The following is a 24,337-nucleotide window of genomic DNA, read 5'->3' on the forward strand; positions in this document are numbered from 1 at the left end:
ATATACATTGCCGCTCCTACCCCTTCACCACCTGGTATTTGTCATTCACTCAAACAATTCTCTTGAGTAAAGGCACCTTACCCTAGGACTGCCTCCACTGTCTGTTAATTCCAATTTTGTAAGTCTGTTTGAAATAACACCCTGATCTTAAATTAATACAAATGTGCCAGCATTGGCAAAGCCAGTAATTTTGGCTTTTTCAGTTGCTTATTGCATTTTTCATTTAGGAGTGGGATTGTGGGTATGGTGTAGTATGGAGTGGTGGTGTGGGTTTAAGGGATGATGTAAGGGTGTGGGAGGCTGGTGATGTGGCGTAGGGCGGAGGCGTGGGGTGGTGTTGGAGAATACAGCAGAATACCTCACTAACCCCACAGAAGAATAGCTCTACCTGCTGTCTAGGTACTGGAGAAACAAAACACTGCCATATGTCTTCATCACGACCCTCTCAATTCTTGTATTTTTGTGTGCGTTTGGTTCTTTCTAAGGCAATTTGGAATTGCCTGCTTCTCAAGTAAGCTTACATTACTTTAGAATGAGACCCAAAACACGTGTGGTCTGAGGGTCAGGATTACAACCTGGGAAGACTTTTTCTTGTTTATAAAGTTTATTTGGACAGGTTGAGCAGAGAGGGTTCCTATCAAGAGCACTTTAGTCGGAGCTGTGGGGGCATTACAGTTGTGGGCACAAAATGGGCAGGTGTGGCAAGACTGTGGGAGGAGGTTTGAGGGCAAGTCCTAGGTAGCAAGGCTTCACTGCCCTGCAGAACTGTGCTGCATGTAGATCAGCCAGAGGCACATAAGGGACTGAGCAGGAACCAAGGAAGGCCTACTACCCACCCAAACAGAATGAAAGCACCCAACCTTAAAGACAACTCGGGATTGGCCAAATGAATGCAAACCCCTGCCACATTAGTGTAAAAGACTGAAAGGTCACTGAAATGATCATTGTTTGTTTTTCATTTCATGCCACCAGCGGTACTGGTTGTCATGTCAATCAGGTATTCCCATTCTCTTTCTCACTACCATTCCCTCCACCCCCCGCATCCCATTAACACCACTGCGTAGCAAATGCTTCCCCACATTTGGTCCAAAAAGGGCCAAAACCTAAAATATGCACCGAGCATCCATGTTAGAATTCTGAAAAATACTGAAGACCTAATATTGCAGCTTATCCTGGTCTTAATGAGGCTGAGAAATACTGCCTTGTTTAACTGTTCTTCTTTCACTGATCACTCCCCACTGGTACTGATTACTAATGGATGCAGAACTTCTTTTCTTTCCTATTTTCAAATTTCTATGTTCTCCTTCCCTTTAATTTCCTTGAGCCTCTCTGGTATCCTATGTAAATGTTCTCCACTCTTAGACTTTGATTGCCTAGCATCAAATCATGTATGTGTTGTATGAGAAATTAAACAGAAATATAAGTTGTACTGCAATCTATGAGGGTTTCGGTTTCAATTATAGTTGAATTGTTTTACTTAAAAGTATGCTTGCATGCTCTTAAAACATTTTTTTTCTTTTCTTTTTCCTAGGCCATTACAGAGCTCCAGAAGAGTGGAATGAATATGAGCTTTTCGTTTTTGAATTATGCCCAATCAAGCCAGTGTCGAAACTGGCAGGACAGTTCAGTGAGTTATGCTGCCGGGGCACTTATGGTTCACTGAACCAAACTCTCAGGGACTCTGTGCACTCATGCACAAACACCCACCCTCCCAACCACCCTCCCACACAGCAACCTTTTCTCTGTTAGGTCACTGCCTAACGTTTAATCAAAGAAACTGTTGCCGGCTCTTGGGTATATTGAAACCTCAAACTGATGGAACTTTTTTTTAGTGTGTAGTCCTTCCTTATGTTTGACTCCATTGAAGGATAATGCTTTTTTATGTAGAGGAACAGGAGGAAGACTGGCACACAGTGTTTGCTAAATAAAAAGGGTATGTACGAGCCTGGTGCGAACTACATATACACAGTAATTCTGAGGAATATTTTGTATCCCACATGTGTGCCCTCCAGATCTGTGACGCATCCTTGGCTTGCAAGGAAATTTTGTAAGTTGGAAATGGGATGAAATTGTGGACTTTTTAAAAATAAAATAAACTTGCATATGTTATCCTGTATTAGAATTCATGCAAATCCCAGTATTGTTAGTTAATACCTTGTGTTGTACAGCAGATTCCTTCTATTTTAGTTGCTAATAAAGGGCTACGCAAACCATATTTGCTTCATGCTATTTTATTTCTGTGTTCGGTTTGTCCTGCCTCAAGTTTTAATACTTTTAACAGTGAAATGTATGGATATCTTTAATGGAAATAAGTCAACTGAGTATAATTATTTAAAAGGTGGGTAAATTTGGGGAAAATCTAATTTGTAGAAATGATTTTCAAAGCTACATGATCCTTTTTATTTCGGTCCACAGAGGGAGATTTAGCAACACCTAGTAAGGAACAGTATGGGTAGTTGGGAGGTGTCCTACAAGGATGGACCGACATCCTACAGATGGCCTTTAGCTATTAACACAGCAAATTCTCATCGCCATCTAATGCCTATAAGAATTTCCATCCACTTCCTGGCCAAATCACGCCTGTTGAGGGTTTCCTCGAACTGTTGTCGTATAAGGTGGAAAGAAAAAACTCTGCATTAAAAATACATTCACATCCATAAGCAGCTTACACATGTATTACCACTCATATTTGCTAGAAAAATCTTTGAAGGTAGCTAATGCATGTGAAGGTTTTGCAGAAAAACACTGGTACTCCTATTAACCAACCTCTGCCGAGCTGTGATGTAGTCCTTCAGTATCTAGCACGGACTTGGCAGCTTTTCCACTGTAGTTGGATAACCTTTTCAAAGCATGCTCTATATTTTTTCAGCATAATCTCACCATCTCAATGTTTTTCAATAACACAATGGGTGCCCATAAATATAACTGCTAAAATGTAACTCGCACCTCCTGGGATAGCTGAGCGAGGTAAGCACTACCCCTAAAATCTCTGTGTAACCTGAAGCCATGCATTTGATCCCAGTAGAGCCAAAAAGGCCCTTTATCTTCCCAACGCTCAATAGCTTGAATATCATTAAATTGGGTGTTTGCTACATATTATAAATGATCCACTCCAAGTAATCAAGGAAAGGGAAAGGTTTATTTCTTGAGATAAAACAGCAGCTCTCACTCCAAGCACCCAGTGTTTAGCAAGTCGCTGGCCCTTGAAGGATGCACATTCTTGTTGGAATCCTGGGGGCAGGGGATTCTGAATTGATGACATAGCATTACAACACATCATCCTCTGCACAAAGGAAATTGGTGCATGGGAATTGATGTCACTCACCACTCCGAAATAGGCCGAAGATGCGGAGGAGTGACCTTGGAGATGATGGTGGTACAAGAATCGATATTCAGCCTTCCATCCCAGCTTCCCTGAGTACAAGACTCAGGCTTCCTCAAAGAGGGGCTCTTTTCTACAATGTACCTGTTTCAGTTGGGACAGCAGAGGTGAAAATTGAATAAAAGAGCAGGGAGAACACACACCGCCAATACCAATGCTGCAAAGGAATACAAGGATATTAGACAGTGTTGAAGTTAAGGCAAGTAATCACAACAGTTGAATTAAATGGGAAACTACCTAGATAAGTATTGGAGTGGAGCTTCCCCGGGGTGGATCTACAAGAAATAACACAATGAGTGGGAATGTTCTAAAGAGCCTTTAAAGTATCAGTCCCAACTTATATATATATCGAATTGGTAACAACTAACCTGAATAAGGATATTTTGAGGAAAGGAATCCAGGAAACAGACAACGAAAGGAGAAAATAACAAACAAGAATGTTAGTATAGGGAAGTAGCCCCGAACGGCACGAGGGTCGCACTAGTGCCGGGTTGGTGCAGTTTCAGCAGAGCGTTTATATGCACTTGAAGACAAGTTCACAAGACAGTCACTCAATGTCCCAGAATCCAACAGGAGACAAATATCCCAACAAGTCGTGGAGAGAAAATAGTAGCAGAGAAGGGATTTGCCAATTAAGTATGTACCTGAGAACATGCATCCAGAGTAGATGTAGAAACATTCCAGATGGATGACAGCAAGTCCTCTGCTTTGGTTTTGTGTGCAGAAGCTGCAACCTGGAAGGAAGTACCGCAAGAGACAGTAGGGAGCCGGATCCAGTAACGTTCCGAGTCAAAACCAGACGAGCACGACGGGAACAAAGGAAGAGACAAGCCAATCCGGTAGTCAGGCAAGGGTCGGAACCAGGAATTCAGATGAGGAATCATATGGAGAAGATACAAAGAAGTAACGGACGTAACCGCCTGTAGCTTGTAACGCTAATTAGCAGAAACGAGCCCCTTGAAAGACGGTGGTTTTATAGTCGTAAGGGGGCGTGTCTTGCCGTACGTCTTCCACGTACAGGACGTGTCAGCTGACCCAGAGTCCTTCGTAGTTTGTACAGGCGCCATGGCAGCCTGTATCTGGTCCACAGAGGAGCTTGTAAAGAAGTCGTATTCTGCAAGGAGGCCCGCGGGGAAGCCCGAAGTGTAACAATTGATAAGCGCAGCAAGAATTAAAAACTGTGAAATCCTTGTAAATTGGTGACCCATATGTGGTAAATAATACAACCACTGTATTGGTGGAAGTCACAAATTGAAATCATTCAACTATATCGGCATTGTCCCCTGGGACGAGGTTGTACCATATTCCTACGACTGTGGAAATCATTGCATTCAGATGTGTAATCATCAGACAAACAGTCAGCGACCATACAGTATTTTCATCAAGAGTTGCTACACTTGTACTTAGTTTCAGAATATTTCTTCTATCACTGTAAGCACTTTGACCTTTCGTGACTGGTCCAGGATACTTAACATACACCCCACCCCCACCTTTTTCCACTAACACTCCTTAACCGTATGTGCATTATCATAATTCATTTTGTACTGGTTTTGTTGTTTGGTTATTCTCTTGTTTATTTCCTCTCTGTTTACTTATATTGCAACAATGCTTTCATTTACATATCAAGGAGCAAGCCAAGGTGTTTGGTTCCCTTGCTTTAAGGAATTTGAAAGGCAAAACACCAGTAATACTATTGGGTGCAGTACAATAAAACAAAACCATATCTCTCAAACCACTCCTCCAAGAACAAATATTACCTTGGGGATGGCATAATGCAATTTTCCTATGTGTAATTCCAGAAATTATTTCATTCTCCAAGATGTAAACTGTACTCCGTTGTCAGAAATTATCTCTTTGGGAAAACCTTCCATGTAAGTTAAACCCTCCTAAACTGAGGGTTTAATTTACAGAGAAAAAATGTTCTGTTAGGGATTTAGCAGGATTGCCCTCCGAGTGGTAACCATTATCACAACAAAATACATTCTACCTTTTGACCTGGTCTCCAGTTCAGAGGTAATGAGTAGGGTACAGGGTTTGAAAGCCACTGGATCATCCCCGGACCCTCGGCCTCCTAGGTTCATAAAACAACAGATTGGCCTGTTTGCAGAAGATGTGGCAAATATTGTTAATGCCTCTTTTCAAAGAGGGATTTTTCCAGTTCAATTGAAAGAGGCTGAAGTCTTATCATTGTTGAAGGATACTCACTTGTATCAGACCGATCCCATAAATGTTAGACAGATATCCAACATTACATTTTTTAGCACAGTTATGGGAAATGAAGCTACATCCCAATGGTTACATTTTTAGGAAAATGTTTTTTTTATCTTGACCGCTGCACAATCGGGATTTCGGAAACAGTTCTATTCATACTGGAGAAACATTTGGAACTTAGAGACAAAGGTAACCTGGCAGCTGTGAGTTTATTAGACCTCTCTGCATCGTTTGACACCGTGGATCACAATATTTGTATTCAAGAGCTGGGAAGCAGTGATTAAAAATGGGAAATGTTGTCTCCTCCTTCCTTGTGCAATACCACAGAGTTCATCATTGTCTCCTTTAAAGTGTATATGTTTCTTTGGGCCATAGTTATAGAGATGTATGCTTTTGAATGTCAACTATATGCAGCAAATTCTGATTGATCTTCATTGAGGGTCCAATGGGGATAGGGAGGTGACAGACGGTCTAGGTGCAATACAGCGCTGGATGCAGGACAACTGTTTATGGTTAAATGGAGACATGGCGGAAGTCCTGCTGCTAGCTGGTGAAACTGAATCATCTATTCCATTTCCCTGGCCTACTTTTTGTGGAGTCTGCCAGCGCCAGTGAAACTGGTTCAGAATGTGCAGTTTTATATGATAGTCAATTTACTTTCAATCCACAGGTGGCTGCTGTAGTTAAAGGGGCTCACTTTCATTTATACAATATGAATCATTGCAGGCATCTTCTAGATGTGGAACATCCAAAAGTCCTAGTTTAGGCAGTATAGCACTGCTTGTCTATTTATCTCAGCGTTTCAAAAACATTAACTGCTAAATTATGAAAGGTACAAAATAGAGGCATTCACACTGTTTATGGAATGAAAAAAATATAACCATATTTCCCAGGCTCTTCAAGAGCTTTGTTTGATTACAGATAGATGATTTGGGCCAGGGACGAGCCCTCACTTATACTTGGAAATTCGTGAATGGAATTGCCCTGAATATCTGCCTTATATGGCTCAATCCTATCAGCCAGCTCTAGGAATTTGTTGATGTTGGGAAAATCCCACCAAGCATCCCAGGGTTGCAAGGGTTTGCCAGTCCTCGGCTGCACTTTGTGGAACAACCTACCAATTGAAATCAGGAACAGTACCACACAAAACAGCTTTAAACGTTGTTTGAAACAATAACTAGCCTGTTACCCCTTATGATCTGCTTGCCCTCCACAGATAACTCTTGGCTGACACCATCTCTTTACCCAACCTATCGCGCTTTGACCAACCAGAGAGAATCAAACTCTTAACCTGATTGAGTTTGTCATCTTGTTCTATACTCCTCTTCCTTAGTTGAGACATCTCCTCTGGAAATATCAGTGATAATAGATGTATCCCTTTCAACATCCTTTATTCTTTATAATTTTCTGATGGGAAACGTGATAAACAGCCCACTGTTGTTGTCCTGTCCTGAAATGTATTGTACACAACAATTAAAGGTTTTTGATATTAAGACGACCTAGAAGTGGTATTATGCCAGTTGCCAATAGTTAATACATGCACAACAGGTCTGTGTTCTGTCAAAACCACAAAAGGATGACCCCCATAGGTTTTTAAAACAATCAATTGCCCAGGCTACTCCCAAAGTTATTCTCTCTCTATAGTGGAATACTTGTATTCCGAATCCTTGAGTATGCAAGAAAATAGCTTTACTTCCCTCACTATATTTCTCTCTTTGAAAGAGCATTGCACCCAACCCAACTTGAATAGCATAAGTTGCCCTGGGTTAAACATTTCATCCCTGGAGCTTTAGTTATATTTTCCTTAATTATGTTGAAGGCTTGATTGCATTCCTTGTTCCATATAAACCTAGCACTGTTCTGGTAAGCTCTCCCAAAGGGGCAGATTTAATTGCTGAATTACAAATGAACTTAGAATAATATTCAATTAACACAAGAAATTGCCGAAGATGGTTACTATCCTTGGGAACAGGTGTATTAGCATTGTTATCGACTAAATCTTGTTTGGGTTCGATTCCATCTTCTGATAACATATGACCCAAATATTCAACTTCCTTAAGGACAATTCCACACTTTCCTATATACACAGATAATCCTTTGTCCCTTAAGCTGTGTAGCACTACTTTCAATATCTTGTCATTTTCTTCCTTATTTACACCATAAATCCAACAGAACATTCTCTACATTTTCCAAAACTTTAGCCATTACTCTTTGAAACCTGGCCCAGCAGAGGCAAGCCCAAATGGCATTCTTTTGAAGAACAACTCCGGTTCACAGTGACAGGGCCAGGTCTGGACAAGAAGCAGGTATTTCATTTGACAGGCTTGAGCAGAGTTAAATGGAAAACCGGTGTATGTTCCACATCTGAGACAAGGTGATATGTATCGCAACCAGGTTGATTTACTTTTTTGATCTTATAGCACCCCATGAAATTTGGCAGCTGTTTCCGTGATCCAAGTAAACGTAAGTGCTTAGTGGTTTTCCACTAAGCACTTACGTTTACTTGGATCACGAACTTGGACCAAACCATCGGCCCGGCCTTGTATACAAGGGATGCCATCTGATGCTGGTCTGTCTGTTTTCTTTTATTGTGTTAATATTTGTTATTGAAAGTACCTGCCAAAAACAAAATAATCCATCTTGCGTGTGTTCACAATGATGTTACAAAATATCAAATTGTTCGAAATACTGAACAAATGAAAGTGAAATATTAATTTGTGTATTATAACGCTCACGACACAACTAGCCAGAACAACTTTGGCCCACCAAGTAATCCTCTAGTTTAAGAGGAAAGAAAGGATAAAGTGAGTTGTGTAAAAACAAAGTGAGAGTAAGGGACCGGAACAGTGGAGAGCATGATAGTTTGCCTAAAATGCTACATCTCCAAATCACACCTACAATCATATTTTGAGCCATATCTAGTGTCATATCTTGTATCTCATGTACTTATTGTATGTTCCTAATGTTATGCCATTAACCGAGTACAGTTATTTATTAGACAGTATCAGTGCATGGCATGTAGGTAACACACCCTAATTTCATATTCCATTCACTGCTTCTCAGGCCATCAGCAAGAACTGCACTAAAGGCTATAGACCTCCCAGTGGGAGTAGAAAGTGAGTCCTTTGCATGAATGCATTTGCATCAGTCCATGTGAACACTTAAGTCTTCCAGCAGGTACCAGGGATTACTCCTGGCTAGTATGTATGACCTCTTCCCATGTAGGTATAATTCCATTCGATGCACATGGGCTACCTCGTTCCACCAGTCAAGACCGATAGCTGGGAGAGCTTTTTCATTTAGATGCGATTTTCTTAATGGCTATAAGCGCATCAAATAACCTCCCTTGGATCACATTACCATGAAAAGAGGAGTGCACGCCTCCAGCAATTACTGGAAAAAACAACCTCCCGGAAGGATTTTGAAAAATTACAGGTAAATGGCAAATGTTTAAATGAATCGTTCTCCAGCATACATGACCAAAGTAGGGAGCGTGGTCACCGTCCCTTGTTTTTGCCAGACTAGACAGCACGAAGAAGGCTGTATTATATAACAAAAACAAAGTTTGGGTGGTTGAGGCTGACTTCGACAGTAAGATTTTTTTTTTTTTGCCACAGAGCGGGTCATAAAGACTCCAGGAATGCAATCCCTCAATCGGCCTCCTGTTCCAGTTCAATCTTCCTATTTGGGGTTTAGCTTGATGGGCGTGGATAGTGTACTGTACATTTTCGATGCTGATGAAAGAGGTTTTTCTGAGGCCACTTGTCTGGACTACTCTCAATTGACCTGCATTCACACCTAGATAATTGCAGACATCTTAAAAATTCCTCCTCCTGGAGGTCATTTGCCTGCAGTAGTGTAAAGGAGCGCATTACCGAGGCAAACCAGACTTGGTTAGCATATACTATCCCCCTTTCCCGCCAAATAGGCCAATGGCTGGGTTTCCCCACTATGGTTACATTATTATTAAACCATGGGTGTGATAATGTATAATTTTGAGGCTTGCAGCAATTTGCCAGCTCCATAGAGTTTTACATGTAAATGTAATCTGACCCACTTCTTGGAGTGATGGTTTGGCAGTCGGTTGCTGGATATCCCCTGTTCCAAATGGGACTGCTAAACTAGCTTTCAGATGACACCATGCTGTACACAAGGGTGGGTCCACAACAGAAAACCATGCAACCCCTTGGTTAATCCTGAATGCGTACAAGAGCTTTTTACAATTTGGAAATCCCACATGCCCACATCCTCTCCTCCATTCCCCCCATTATGAGGGTAGTTGCAGTTTATTAACAGAAATTTGAGGGCGTATCCTTTTCCAGAAAAGCAGGTAGGGTCTTATTAATGTAATCAAAGAAGGATGGCCAATCCACAGGCAACATTGCCAGATCATACATACATTGTAACAGGAGCGATGCACATCTTTAAAGTCTACCAGCAACCCCACCAAGAGAGAAGTAATGGGCACCATTTGTTCATTAGGCTCTCAATCTTTGTTCTAAATATCTCCACATTCAGTTTTACTGTCTCACTAATTTGATTAGCGAAGCAAATTCTAAGATATGTAATTTGGTTGCCACAAAAGGCCACTTCCCTCTATCTGTGATTTAAAACAATAGTTATTTAAGGTCATGACTTCCGTTTTGTCTAAATTGGGCTTGTATCCTGATAATTCCCAATAATGCACCATCGCTTCTAAAAATGGGTGGGAGGGAAGTTGCTGGGTATTACAACTAGGCCAAAATATCACGTAGGCCAAGGTTTAGACTCTGAACTTCTGGGATCCCACCCCTATAATCAAGTCATTATTTCAGACACGTTGTTATAGGGTCTCAAGTGATAGGACACAAAGTATTGAGGAGAGGGAGCACCCTTGTTTTGTGCCTCTAGACAGGGTGAAATATGGGATAATGCACTGTTAAAAGAAAGGTAGCTTTTGGGTGTTGATAGTGTGCCATAATCAGGGATATTATTCTAGGGCCAAAGGCATAGCACTACAACACCTCCGCTAAACAATGCTTCTCACCTAGTCGAAGGCCTTCTTTGCATCAAGAGTGCTGGCGCGAGGGATTATCAATTTCCTTGCCTCCTTCTAGTACATCACAAAGAAAGCTGGTATTGGAGGTTCCTTTAGTAAACCCAGTTTTATCCTTAGGAATACTCAACGTCCCAAAATAAGGCGTTGAGTCTTACAGCCAACACTTTTGCGTATAATTTTAAGTCTGCCAAGGGGTCCTTTCTGTGTCGGAGCGATATCGTGCAAATAGGTTTTGATGTTTCGATGCCAGTATATCCATGAAGATATGTTAAGTCTCTGAGCAGCCCATCCGGGACCGGCGCTTTCACTTTTTTATATATATTGATCGTGAAAAATGTGTTTCTAGTCCAGAGGACACTGTAGGGAAGTATAAGAATATGGCCACATTTATGCATCGTCCCAAACCTGTGCGAAAATATAAGTTGCGAAAAGCACACTGCGAAAAAAAGCGAGCATCCCCATATAGCAAAAGGCTTCATGCTTAGGCCAGCAGAGCACTAACAGCAATGCTTCAGCCAGGCCATTACATAACACTTGTACACGAACAGTCAAGTACTTTTACCCAAACCAAGCTGCATTTAACATCAATTACAAAAACGTAGAAGTGTTTATATTGTCAAATACATGATAGCCATTATTTTACAATAGCTGAATACACTACAGCATAAAGGCTTTGAAATTTAGATAGCCATTGCTGCTGCATGAAATAGTCCCTGCCAACCCATAATAGAAAGCAGCAGTCAGACCTTTGCTGAAAGGCACACATTCCTAAGTTGTAACATTTACAAAGCCATATGCCAGATGCTGCTCATGGACTGATTAGAGCAGGGGGAAGCAAAAACCTTCCCAGGGCTCAGTTTGCGATAGTGAGAACATGGAACGCAACATGAAATACTACATCCAGGAGTTTAAAGACAAGACACTATACTCTGACCGGACTGCATAAGGTTTGCCGCTTTTCCGTCGTCATGTCCCCGAGAAATATAACAACTTGTTTCCATAAGCAGAATAGCCAAACGTAACTTAATGAAGGTCATACATTGCCAGAATCAAGCAATGAGATACGAAAATGCATGTTTGTATAGACTGACCAAAGCACAACATTGCCATCTGTTGAATAAATCACGGCTGCAAAACTCTCTTCTTTTAAGAAACAGTTGTACAGAACACCAATTTCTGCTGTGAAGCCCCAATTAGGAGTTGGTGAACAACACTTAAGATTACACATAGCTCACATTATGTGAATGCAGTGATAATAAGAACTTGTGAAGCTACACCACAAACAAACAACATTACTTGTATTATAATATTAGCCACGAACCTGAGGTCAGTACAATAATTCACATACAAATCACACTGCTTATATATACTTGCAAAATAGAGACACTTTTATGGCAATATACACTGCGCGAACACATTCACACTTGTGCCATTATGAAAGAGCAAAGTTTATGTCAGCAGCTTGGCCCCACACATAAGATCCGAATTCGAACAAGATGAGCTCATAAGAACCAGTAATGACATGCAAGTAACCTTTTCGCCAGGTAATTTGCAAAAATTAACTGATAATACATTGTTCTAAATAATGGGAACAGTATTCTTTCGCCAAACCGCTTAGATCATTCAGGACAGAACTTAAATGTTATAATGTTGTGCTACACTGTCACATCTCACATTTTGATTTGTAGAAATATCTGTGCTTACTCACTCTGCATTTACTACTTCTAGAACAGCCAATGGAAAACCAAATCTGACCGTTACATGTTTTGCCACTCACCATCCAATCCTGGAGCGTGAGGATGCCGACTTCCCTGGACATGAGCTAACCAGCATGTACATCACTGTTATCACATGTTTAGAATAGGCCAATGAAACTGTGTAATGTATAGAAGCACATAAACTGTAACTCATGCCAACCAATCACTGTTGAAGAAATTCGAAAAAATGTTTGCTTTTTGCAATTGCGATATAACCGTGCACTCACTCTACTCGATTTTGAATGTCTGTTGGATATTTCCCTGCATAGGCAGTTACATTACATTTTTTTTGCAATACATTTGGTGGCCCTTTGGGTTCCTTTTATTAATACCAAAAGGGACTTGACATTCATTTTGGTGGCTCGTCCCCTAGAGTGCAGACCTTTGAGGGGAGAAGCAGTCCAGAAGACTTCAGATGAACCCTAGCGGGCCGGTGCACCCGATATGAAAACTACAGAGAGAGTGAGTATAAAGGCGGACTTAGAGTGTATGCTGGTGTGTGTCACATGATTTGTTTTGGCAATGTTTTCTTTATTCCTATTCAGTAGAAAGAAAAGAGGGCTCCTGTAACGAGGAGCTGTGGCGCCATGATAAAAAGAATTGGTAAGTGCAGAAGTACACATCCATTAGAAAAGAAGGTAGGGTTAGTGCTGCTGCAGAAATGAGTGGGAGGTGTTGCTGTAGTGAGCGAGGGCAGTACCCTGCACCTCTAGTAAGGGGTGCATGGCAGGTAGTAGTAGAACATTTTAGAACTGATTTCGTATTCGCATTGTACATATTATGCATAGTGGTGAATGCGTATCGACAAATGGCGGTGAAACTTTGAATGAGGATAAGATTGGGGTGGAGACTGAAATATGGGAGGGGTGTGATTTGGTCATTTTTGGTTTTTTGTCCGAGCACATTGTGGTTTTGAATCTTGGTATTAATTTTGCATTAGAGTTGGCATATTGAGGTTTCACTACAGGTCAGAGAGTGCTCTAAGGTGGGTGGAACTTTGTGATATTATTGAAAGCATCATTGTGTCTCATGAATTCCCTAGATTCAGGGCTACCTTAGCAATCAGGGACATGAATAGTTTGTTAGCCTGTATCATAGGAGATCAGACAAACACATCTTGGCAGCGAGCAGGTTACCCAGGTTCCCTATTAGGGAGTGATGTACATGACGGTGCTCCGTTTAATAACTGCTGAGCCCGTGTATGCGATGCATTAGGACGGGCGTACCCTAATAGACCTGATGTAGGTGGTTTAATGGCATCAGCAATGAAACATGATGAAGACCCTGCATTGTATGTTCAGTCCACTCAGGAAATGTGATGAGAGGAGACGGGGGAAACATGGGTACAGAACATACTGTTCTTTTACCACGTATTAAGAAAGGGCCTACTCACTGAAGTACATACAGAGCTAAATAGAATTGTGGGCATGGAAGCAAAGGCATGTGGAGTGCATATAGTGCATTTTTACAAGTGCAAGCATGAAGGTGAGAGAGCAGCAGAAGAGGAAGTGCAACAAGCGGAAGCTTAACTGGTAAAGAAGAAGCTAGTGAAGGTGAACATGGAGGGAGCAGTAGTAACAAGCCCCAGAGAGAGACAACAGAGGTTCAGCCCATCACAAGGCTATAAATATTCCCATGACAACAGACGAGACAGGGGAGGGGTGCAGGGAGCACGGGGCAATTCACTGAAGTGACGAGGGGGAGGATTTGGAGGTTTAAGACCACGGTTTGAGGGATCATGTTAGACATGCGGGAAGGCAGGGCACATGTCGCAGTAGACCTTCTATGCAATATCACCCAGAAGAACCCCCAGCCCCAATAGTATGCACAAGTGCGGCAGGGATTCTACGCCCCACAACAGGCTGCAGCGCCTATGCCAATGTATGCCACTGGGTCTGCCCAACCCCAGAATGTAGGACATACACAAATGATTGCTCCCACACAGGGACAACTCATACAGTACCCTACATCAAATACAATTCAGAACATTGCACAGTAAGCTCCAGCATAGGTAAATTCAGTACCATGGGAAAAGAAGGCCTACCACAGGGAACACTTAATCACTACTCTGGAGCCAGTGTTATAAGCAACAATACTTTCCCTCTTCAAGGAAACAATATGCACAATAGGACAGCCCACGGCAAGCCTTGATGTGCCCAGTTCTCTCAATCTCTCCAAATGCAGATTGCTCCAATTACTTTCATGGTAGATACAAGATCCACCCGATCTTGTATAAGGGAAAGAAGGTTTCCATTAACGGACAACAGCATTGATACTCAAGGCTTCTCTGGGGCAATTGTAAGGGTTCCTTTCACAGACGAGCTACCCCTCACTATAGGGAATCAAGAGATAATTGCACCATTGTTGTACAGTACTGACACACCAGTTAATCTATTTGGGAGGTGCCTCCTTAAAAAGCTCAGCATGACCATTTCATTCACTGACAAGGGAATTGTGTGTTCAACACCAGGCGTGCACTACAACAGAATAGCCACAGTCATACAGGCACTCTGTAGCACCAACACAATTGAAGCATTACCATTGCACGAGGCATTCGTTGTATATGCAATCACCATTTTGATTGGCAAGTTAACAGGAATGCATAACGTGATATTTCGCCTGCCAGCTGAATTCCTATTTAGACCAGCTGTACCACATGAGGAGGCCCCAGAAACAATTTTAACCTTGCACATTGATAATGAGGAAAGACATAATCATTGTAACAGGCACAGATGAGGAAGGGATGGAGTGGAGAAGTGTACTGTGCATAGACCCCACATTTCCATTGAAATAAATTACTGATGAACAGCTATTTGCAAACTTGGACACAGATGAGGAAGTAGTCTTTGAAATTGGCATACCTTGTCATTTGGTAATACTGCACTGGGAGGTCCTGCAGGTAGTAGTGACAGCAACTACACCTCCAATACAAGCACATAAGGACTTGGCACAAGTGCCTAGTCGACTCTGGACAAGCAACCCACATGACGTAGGGTGACTGATTAGCATAGGGGCAGTTAAAATCAAACCCACACCAGGTGCCATACACCCTTAGAGTAAAGCAATACCCATTGTCTAAAGATGCAGATGAGGGAAATTACAACACCAAGCACAGCTTGGCCAATGCATTATCGTGCCTTCAGACCCGCCTTACACACAGCTATATACACAATGAAGAAAGCAAAGGCGGGGATCATGGAGATTTATCCAGAATCTCTTCCCTCTGAAAGACATGGTGGCAGCAGAATATCTGCTAGTACCACACCCTACATCAATACTATGCATCATACCTACAAATGCAGTCTACTTTGAATGGATGGTGTCCTCCCATGTATTCCTTATCTTTGATATTTCCAATATCCAGTTTAGCAGCTTCAGATTTTTGTTTTTCAGCTGTGCGTCGATGCCTGTCGACTCAATGTCCCTCGGAGGCCTCTGTCTCGATGTCGATGTCACCGAAGGTATATATAGCGTGCACAGCACCCGTTGACTTCAGTTCTGTTTTCTGCACTAACTCTTCACATACGTATGCTTCGTTCCTTTGTGAAGAGATTTTGCTTCGAGAAATCTTTGAAAATCTTCAAAATAATGGCTTCATCATCGGCGGCTTCTAGTTGGGTTTCAAAAAATGTTGCAACTGTGGTTCCAAGATGTCTGTTATGGACCCCCATAGAATATGCTTGTGGTGTCTGGGATCCACTCATCCTTCATCGGAGTGTGAGGACTGCCTGTCCATGATGTCAAAAGCAGAGAGCGAGCGCAGAGGGAAACTTGCGGAAGGTAGGACCCATAAATCCCCTTTCACTCTGTTGAGAAGACAGACTTTGGATGAGTTGAGAACTGTTTCTGCTAGCCGTAAGAAAAATAAACGATTGCGAAGTGGTTCCCACCATTCGTCTTCATCTAGACATGCGAAGAAACAGCGCCATAGGTCGCCATCATCAAGTTCCTCTCCAGAACAGGTCGTATGCCCAGGTAAAACTGCCTCACCAGCTGAGTTTAGGCTTAAAATGGTGAAGGTGTTCGAGAATGCGGCCTTGACCCCCTCAACTACATTCAAAAGCCATGCTCCCATCGAAAGACCTGAGAAACATAAAAGATGTGCGCCTTTGGGCCCGGTGGACAAAACTCCTCGAGAGTGGTCTAAAGATCCCTCGGGTCGAGGAAAGGTCCCTTCGAGGACTGAGTCGTTTATGCCATCAGTGCCGAGAGACTCTTCATCGACACCATTGATGCCGAAAGATGCGTCATCAGCGCTGAAAACTCATGAAAGGCCATCGATGCATCGAGCTCCTCATCAGTGCTACAGTCTTCGGAGTTGTTGACGCAGCCATTGAAGCCCTCGACATCGACAGTTTTGACGATTTCAGCACCTTTGTCGGCTAATATGGAGAAAACATATACCCCTTTGCCTAGGGCTGACTTTTTCAAGTCACTTTTCTCCATTTATCAGGATGCAAAGCCATCATCAGATGAGTCTAGACCTTTTGGCCACCAGTATGACACTCCATCGGTCCCTGAGGCCCTAATTTCTGAAGAGTCCAGAATAAAGGATCTTCAAAAGGGCCTGCATGATGCCAGTGGTTTGGACACCTCACCAGAGGTAGAGTTTATCAGATCTGTCTGATCATGCAGAGGTTACCTACAGACAGTTGATGTCAAGGGTAGTTGAATATATGGGATGGGCTAGACCAAGTCCAGTCTTTGAACAAGGTGAGTTGACCAACATTCTAGACAGGGGACCTCAGGAAGACCCAATTGTAACATTCTATGCAGCTTTGCAAAAGCGTGTACCTACCAATTAGGGGGCGCCTGAACTCAATCTGGCTATCAATAAGAAGCAGACCTCTAAATACAGGGTGTCAAGCGGTGATCCCTATTATTTATCTAAACACCCAACTGCGGAGAGTCTGGTGGAACAAGCTGCCACCTCAACCACTAGACAAAATGTCTACCCTACTATCCTCCCTGAAAGGGATGATAGGCGTTATGACACTCTAGCCCAAAATGTTTTTTCGGCTGGAAGTATGGCCTTGAAATCAGCTAATGCCACGTGCACGATGGCAAGGTTCACTCACACCTTTTGGGAGAGTATATCCATTGCGGCTGACCATATCCCCGAAGGGGAAGAACGAGATGGGTTTTTGAACATAGTCAAGGATGGAAAGGACGCTATGTGTGAATCCCTCTAGACTGGTCTCGACTCTGACAGCATCAGCAGAGCAATGGCGGCTAGTATAGTTATGCGCAGGTTTACCTGGTTAAGAAAGTCAGGATTTGCTCCAAACATACAATCCAAACTGCTCAACATGCCCTTTGACGGCACTCATTTGTTCTGGAGCAAGGCTGATGAAAGTTTGGAGAAATTGCAAACTTCAAAGGCAGCAGCCAAATCCCTTGGTGCTGCGATTAGACAACCTCCAAATTGCCCCACAGGTACACCCTAGAGGGGTAGGTCCTTTTCGTCACTGCTCCACATTTGGAAGAGGCAGAGAATAGTCGGTCCAAAGAGGCCAAAGAAGATTCCCCGTGGTGGGCGGGAAAGAGGTACTAAGACCGCCTCAGCAGCAGCTACTTTGTCATTAGCCACTGCGTCAGCCGCCCCAAAACCTCTCTTAGGCCTAGTTCACAAGACTGCAGAGGGAGGCAGAAGGTCACAGCATCTGAAAGAAGGGCAGGCTATTTCTTCATATGCATGGGTTACTACCTTCCGTTTCTAAAAAAGCCGGAGTCATCCACCGGGGAGTAGCTCTTTCAAAATTCCAGATCCTCTCTTTATGCAGTAAATATTAACCCTGCTAGAGAAAGGTGCTATAGAACCAATACCTGTAGCAGAGAGGAACACGGGTTGGTACTCCCTGTACTTTCTAATACCAAAAAAGGACAGAGGATTGAGGCCCATCAGGAAGGACAAGTTCAAGATGGTTACCGTTTCTCAGATCCTTGAAGCCCCCCAGCCCCAGGATTGGATGGTATTATTGGACCTTCAGGATGCTTACTTTCATGTACCAATCTATCACAAGCACAGACAGTACCTGGGATTCGCCGTTGGCAGTTCTCATTATCAGTTTCAGGTTCTGCCATTTGAGCTAAGCTCCGACCGAGAGTGTTCACCAAGTTAATGGCGGTGGTGGCAGCGAGTCTCAGGAGAGGGGGGGATTCACGTTTACCCCTACCTGGATGATTGGCTGATCAGGGCCAGTTCCCCCAAACAGGCCCTGGAACATCTGTGCTCCACCTGTGACTTTCTTCACAAACTGGGCATCTCCCTCAATTTCAGGAAGTCTCACATGATACCATCTCAAAGGCTCCAATTCATTAGAGCAGTCCTGATCGTGTCCCTGGGAAAAGCCTCGCCATCAAAGGTGAGGGCTCAAGACATTCTGCAGATGGTCACCAAATTCCAGAGTGCCCAGCGTCTTCCGTCCTTCGACTTTATAAGGTTGCTCAGCCTCATGGCATCCTGCATTATTCTGGTGCCAGAGGCTCGCCTGAGAATGAGATCTCTCCAAAGGGCTCTCAGGACTAAGTGGTCCAATTCTCTGGAAGGATGTCAGACCTCCTACAGATTCCAAGCAAAGTCTCACAGGACCTTCAGTGGTGGGCCTTCCAGGAGAACATTTTGAAAGGAGAACCTTTTTGGCAACCATGGTCGGAGATAACAGTAGTGACTGCCGCCTCACTAGCAGGGTGGGGAGCCCACGCCAACGATCTGGCAATCAGCGGTCGTTGGTCTCCATCGGAGTCCAAACTACACATCAACTTTTTGAAGCTGAGGCAATCAAACTAGCGCTGAATGTTTTTCTGCCACCTGTACGGGGAAAGAATGTCCTGATAATGACGTACAACGTAGTGGCCATGTACTACCTTAACAAGAGAGGAGGAGTAGGGTCACTACCACTGTGCAGAGAAGCAATGCAGCTCTGGTCCTGGGCGATACAAGAAGGGATCTCTCTGTCAGCAGTTCATCTAGCCGGAGAGCAAAACACAGCGGTGGATGCTCTGAGCAGGCAGAGCACAGTCTCCCACGAGTGGGAACTAGCTAAGGAAGTCCTTCAAGAGATCTTCACCTTTTGGGGAACCCCTCAAGTGGATTTATTTGCGACCAGTGTCAACCGTTAGTGCAAACTGTTCTGCTCCAGGGAATGTCCCCCAACAGGAGCTCTAGGAGACGCGTTTGTAGTGGACGGGTAGTTTCCACTCCAGTAAGCGTTTCCTCCAGTCACAGTCATTCCTTGCGTGATCAGGAGGTTGAGAAAGTTCAGGAAAACCTTGATCCTAATTGCTCCAGATTGGGCCAGGAGGACTTGGTACCCAGACCTTCTGGACATGTCCATCTGCCCTCCAATATGTCTTCCAAAAAGGGAGGATCTTCTCTCGCACGAGGAAGGTCACGTTCTCCATCCAGAGGTCAAGACGCTCAACCTCCACGCATGGCTTCTGAGAGGCTGAGATACAAGGATTGTGATCTTCCGGATGATGTCATGGAGACCTTGCTTTCAGCCTGAAGGCCAGCAACTAAATCTCTGTACCGGTGTCGTCGGAACAAGTTCAGTAACTGGGGCAGAGATAAGAATGTGGACTAATTTCAGTGTAATATTCCCACAATATTGTCTTTTCTGTTATACTTGGCTAATCTGGGGCTCCAGGTTGGCACAATAAAGGGTTATTTAGCAGTGATATCTATTTTCAAGCGCTACTCAGAGCACTTCAAGATACCTTTGATAACTCAATTCTTAAAGGGTCTAAATAATATTTTTCCTCCAATACCTTTTCAAGTTCCTGTATGGGACTTAAACTTAGTACTAAAGTTCCTCACATGCATTCCATTTGAGCCTTTACATTCTAGTCCATTAAGGCTCCTTACTTTAAAAACAATTCTTCTTTGGGCAATTACATCAGCCCGCAGGGTAAGTGAGTTGCAGGCACTTTCTAGCGGGCCTCCACACACCATCTTTTATAAAGATAAAGTTGTCCTTAGGGTAAAACCCTCTTTTTTGCCTTAAATTGTCTAGGATTTTTCACCTGTCACAAAAAATAACTGCCTACTTGTTACCCTCCTCCTCACACAAGTAAGGAAGAGCAAAGGCTACATAGATTAGACCCTAGAAGGGCTCTCAGCTTCTATATTTCAAGATTCGCAAGATTACGCCAATGTGACCAAATGTTTAGTGGGATACACTGGCCGCAAATTGGGACTGGCAGTGACTAAGCAAACATTATCTAGATGGATAATTTTGGCTATAACTGAATGTTATAGATTGACTGGGAAAGATCCTCCAGCTGGGCGGAGGGCTCATTCAACCAGGGGCATGGCGACTTCAACAGCACTTCAAAAGGGTGTCCCAGTGCAAGATATTTGCGCAGCAGCCACATGGTCATCCACGAAGGTCTTCTTGCTCATCCTCTGACAAACTGGCCTGTCGCCTGCTCCAAAGGCAATACTGACTCTCTGCCGCACTAAGAAGAGAGCCTACATTTAAGCCCGTGTCTCTGCGCCATCCAACAACTCGGCCGAACTCTTTAAAATCTCCAAGGAGTTGTCAACCATGCAGCAGTCTCCTCCCCTCCTCTTGCCTCCCAGGCTCTCTGCAATGCCCTTGCCTAGCACTTTATCTCTAAAACCCAGGACATCTTGTCCACCCTCGCCTCCCCTCCCCCTCCCCCTCCTATTACCTCTCAGTCTGTGCTTGGAGACCCCCCTTCAAGCACCCCCCACCATCCTTCTCTTCCTTTCCTATTTTCTCCCCTGACGAGGTCGCTAGACAAGTCCGATCTATGAAAGCCTCGTCAAAACAGGTTCATCCCTGTTCCTCCAAAACCATCAAGGACCACATTGACACCCTCGCTCCTGCCCTTGCTGATTTTTGCAACCACTCGTTTGCCTCAGGATCCTTCCCCTCCCCTCTGAAGCACTCCCTTGTGCATCCTCTTCTCAAGAAACCCACAGCTGATCCTTCCTGTCTGGCAAACTATTGCCCAATTTCCATTACCCCCTTTCTGGGCAAACTCCTGGAAAAGCTGGCCATCTCTCAGCTTAACCTTCATTCAGATTCTGTTGGTTGTCTCCATGACCCCCAGTCTGGCTTCAGAGCGGCCAGAAGAACAGAAACTGCTCTCCTCAATATCCGTGAAGATCTGCTCTCCAACCTTGATTCTAACATTCCCTCTGTCCTCATCCTTCTTGATCTCTCTTCTGCCTTCGACACGGTCAACCACACCATCCTGCGCAACCGTCTCCGTGATAATCTGGGTATCACTGATCAGGCTCTGGCCTGGCTGACCTCTTTCCTCTCTGATCGACCCTCCCAGGTCCAACTGGGGTCTTTCCCATCATCTATCTTCCTCTCCACCTGTTCCGTTCCCCAGGGGTCTAACCTCTCACCCTGGTTTTTCAACCAATACCTGGCAACTCTCGCTCACTGCATTGCCATTTTCTGCTCAAATTTCCAGTGCTACGCTGTTGACACTCAACTCATTTTCCGGCTGCCCTTGGCCACCTCCTCTGCCTCTCTCATCTCTGACTTGCTAACTGCCATTCAAAATTGGTGTGCCGCCAATGATCTTTGTCTGAATGCCAGCAAGATGGAGATCCTCCTCATCAGCACACCATCTCCATCCTTTTCCCTCACTCTCTGGCCGGCCTCCCTTGGCCCTTGGCCCTCCTCCTACCCCTACCTGCGAGGCTAAGAACCTTGGCGTCATCTTTGACTCCACACTTAACTCCTCGGGCCATATCTCTGATGTCTCTAAAAAGTCAAACTTCCAACTGCACCTCCTCAGAGGTATTCTGCCTTTCCTCTCCTTCCCTCAGAAGCTCATGGTATCCCAAGCTCTGGTTCTCTCTAGCTTGGACTATTGTAACAGCCTCTTTCTAAATCTACCTGCCTCTACTCTCCGCCCTCTACAACTTATCCAGAACAGGACTGCGAGACTTGTCCTTGGCCTCAAGCCCTGGGATCGTATCTCTCCAGCTTTGAAATCTCTCCATTGGCTCCCAGTGGATGCAAGGATTAAATTAAAAACCCTCTGCACTAGGGCCTGGGTCCAAAATACCTTCAGCTATCCCTCCACAAATACCTCCCCTCTCGAGCTCTTCGCTCCTTTACCTCTCACTCCCTCAGGGTCAGTCGTTTTTCAAAGAAACGAGCTGGGGTAGATCTCTATCTTCGGCTGGGGCCTCCCTCTGGAACAGCCTCCCTGCCACTCTAAAACTTGAGGAGAACATCTCCGGTTCCGGAAGCACCTCAAAACCTTCCTCTTTGCTTCTGCCTTCACTCCCCTTCTCCCCTGCTGATCTGCTCTCTTGGCACTGTGCACCTGGCCACCCTCTGTCCCCTAGGCCCAGGTACCTGCTCACCCTGCCACCTTCCTGCACTCCCTCCTGGCTACCCCTTGCACTGGGGACTGTATCTGTACCCATACAACCCCCCCACCCCCATTTTTCTTCTTTTCTGCACTTATTCAGACTTACCCAGTCTGCTGCCTTAAACACAGCACTTGCCACTTGCTGGCTGCACTACCACAGTTTGCCTCAATTTTCTATTTATTGTATTTATCTGCACTTCTCGGCTTCTGCACTTTCCACTCTCCCCCTTCCATGCACTTTTTCCCTTTTCCCTTTCCCATGCACTTGCGCGTTCTCAATGTCACTGGGCCTAGTAAGATCGTTTTTATGTTGTGTTGTGTTCTCCCTTGTTCCCCTCCCTGGCCTAGTCACGCTCTGAAACACTTGTGTGCGAGCGCGATACAAATAAAATATCATATCATATCATGCATGCTTATAAAACATTATGCTCTAGATTCGACTTCTTCACAAGGAGGTATTTTTGCTAAATCAGTACTTCATTCTGTACATGACTAATATTTCTGTACTCCCACCTCCGATACAAAACTGCTTTGGTAGTCTATCTAAGATGAGGAATACGTGGGAGGAAGTTACTTACCAACTAACATTCTATCGATTGGATGTTCCTCCCACGTATTCCTCATCGACCCTCCCAGCCTACCACACAGTACAGTTTACGTGGTTTACACTCAAAATTCCTTTAAGGCTTGGATCAAAAGAGACACGCCATTAACTACAATCCATTGGCTACAATATACGAAAAAACAGAACTGAGGCCAACGGGCGCGCTCGAGGCATTTATACAGCGGATGACGTTGTGTGACGGATGCCGCCGAGGGACATCGATGCTGCAACTTCGAGTGGAGCGCCCTCTGGTGGAGAGAGACGATGTTTTTTGTCGAAGCAGCTAAGCTAAAGGTAAGGTTATATCTAAGATGAGGAATATGTGGGTTGAATATCCAATCGAAAGAACGTTACAGTTGGTAAGTAACTTGTTCTTCTCTGTGGTAGGCCTCAAAAATGCATTCTTCACCATACCATTACACCCAGACTCACAATACTTGACAATATTTTCCTATCACGGAAAGAGATTCCAACACTCTAGGTTGCCCCAGGGGTTACTGCGAGTGCCCCAGTGTCTTTAACGATGTTCTCCAGATGGACTTCGGGGACATCAACATGGACAGTACCATTTTGCAGTATGTAGGTGACTTGTTAGTGTGCAGCACCACAGAAGAACAGTGCAGACATAACACAATACAGCTCCTGATAATACTAGCAAGGGTACAAGGTAGATAGAGACCAGTTACACTACTGCCAGAAAGATGAGGTATACTTCGGTCAGATCATATCAGCAACAGGAAGAAAGATAAGCCCAGAAAGAGCTACAACAGTGAGAAACACACCACAGCCCACACACAATAGAAGAAATGCAGCAATTGTTCGGGTTGTACAATTATTGCTGCACATTGGTGTTCGATTACTCAACATATGTTCGACCCTTATTGCAGGCACTTAAGGAAGCCCAGTAGATCAAGTGTACAATTGTATGGACAGATGAAATGGCAGAAATCTTTGAGGACCTCAAAATAACAAACAGC

General features: G+C 44.0%; 1 protein-coding gene across 1 annotated transcript in view; it reads left to right on the forward strand.

The window, feature by feature from the left end:
• Positions 1 to 2,213, forward strand: part of MEMO1 (mediator of cell motility 1) — a 577,616-nt gene extending 575,403 nt beyond the window's left edge. Inside the window, exon 9 of the mRNA XM_069607894.1 lies at positions 1,532 to 2,213. Within this exon, the coding sequence (XP_069463995.1) occupies positions 1,532 to 1,663 (132 nt within the window). The 3' untranslated portion in view covers positions 1,664 to 2,213. The remainder of the gene's footprint in view (positions 1 to 1,531) is intronic.
• Positions 2,214 to 24,337: the final 22,124 nt, after the last annotated feature.

This window comes from Ambystoma mexicanum, chromosome 4q, assembly GCF_040938575.1.
Source record: "Ambystoma mexicanum isolate Mex_15411 chromosome 4q, UKY_AmexF1_1, whole genome shotgun sequence".
In the NCBI taxonomy this organism is placed as follows: Eukaryota; Metazoa; Chordata; class Amphibia; order Caudata; family Ambystomatidae; genus Ambystoma; species Ambystoma mexicanum.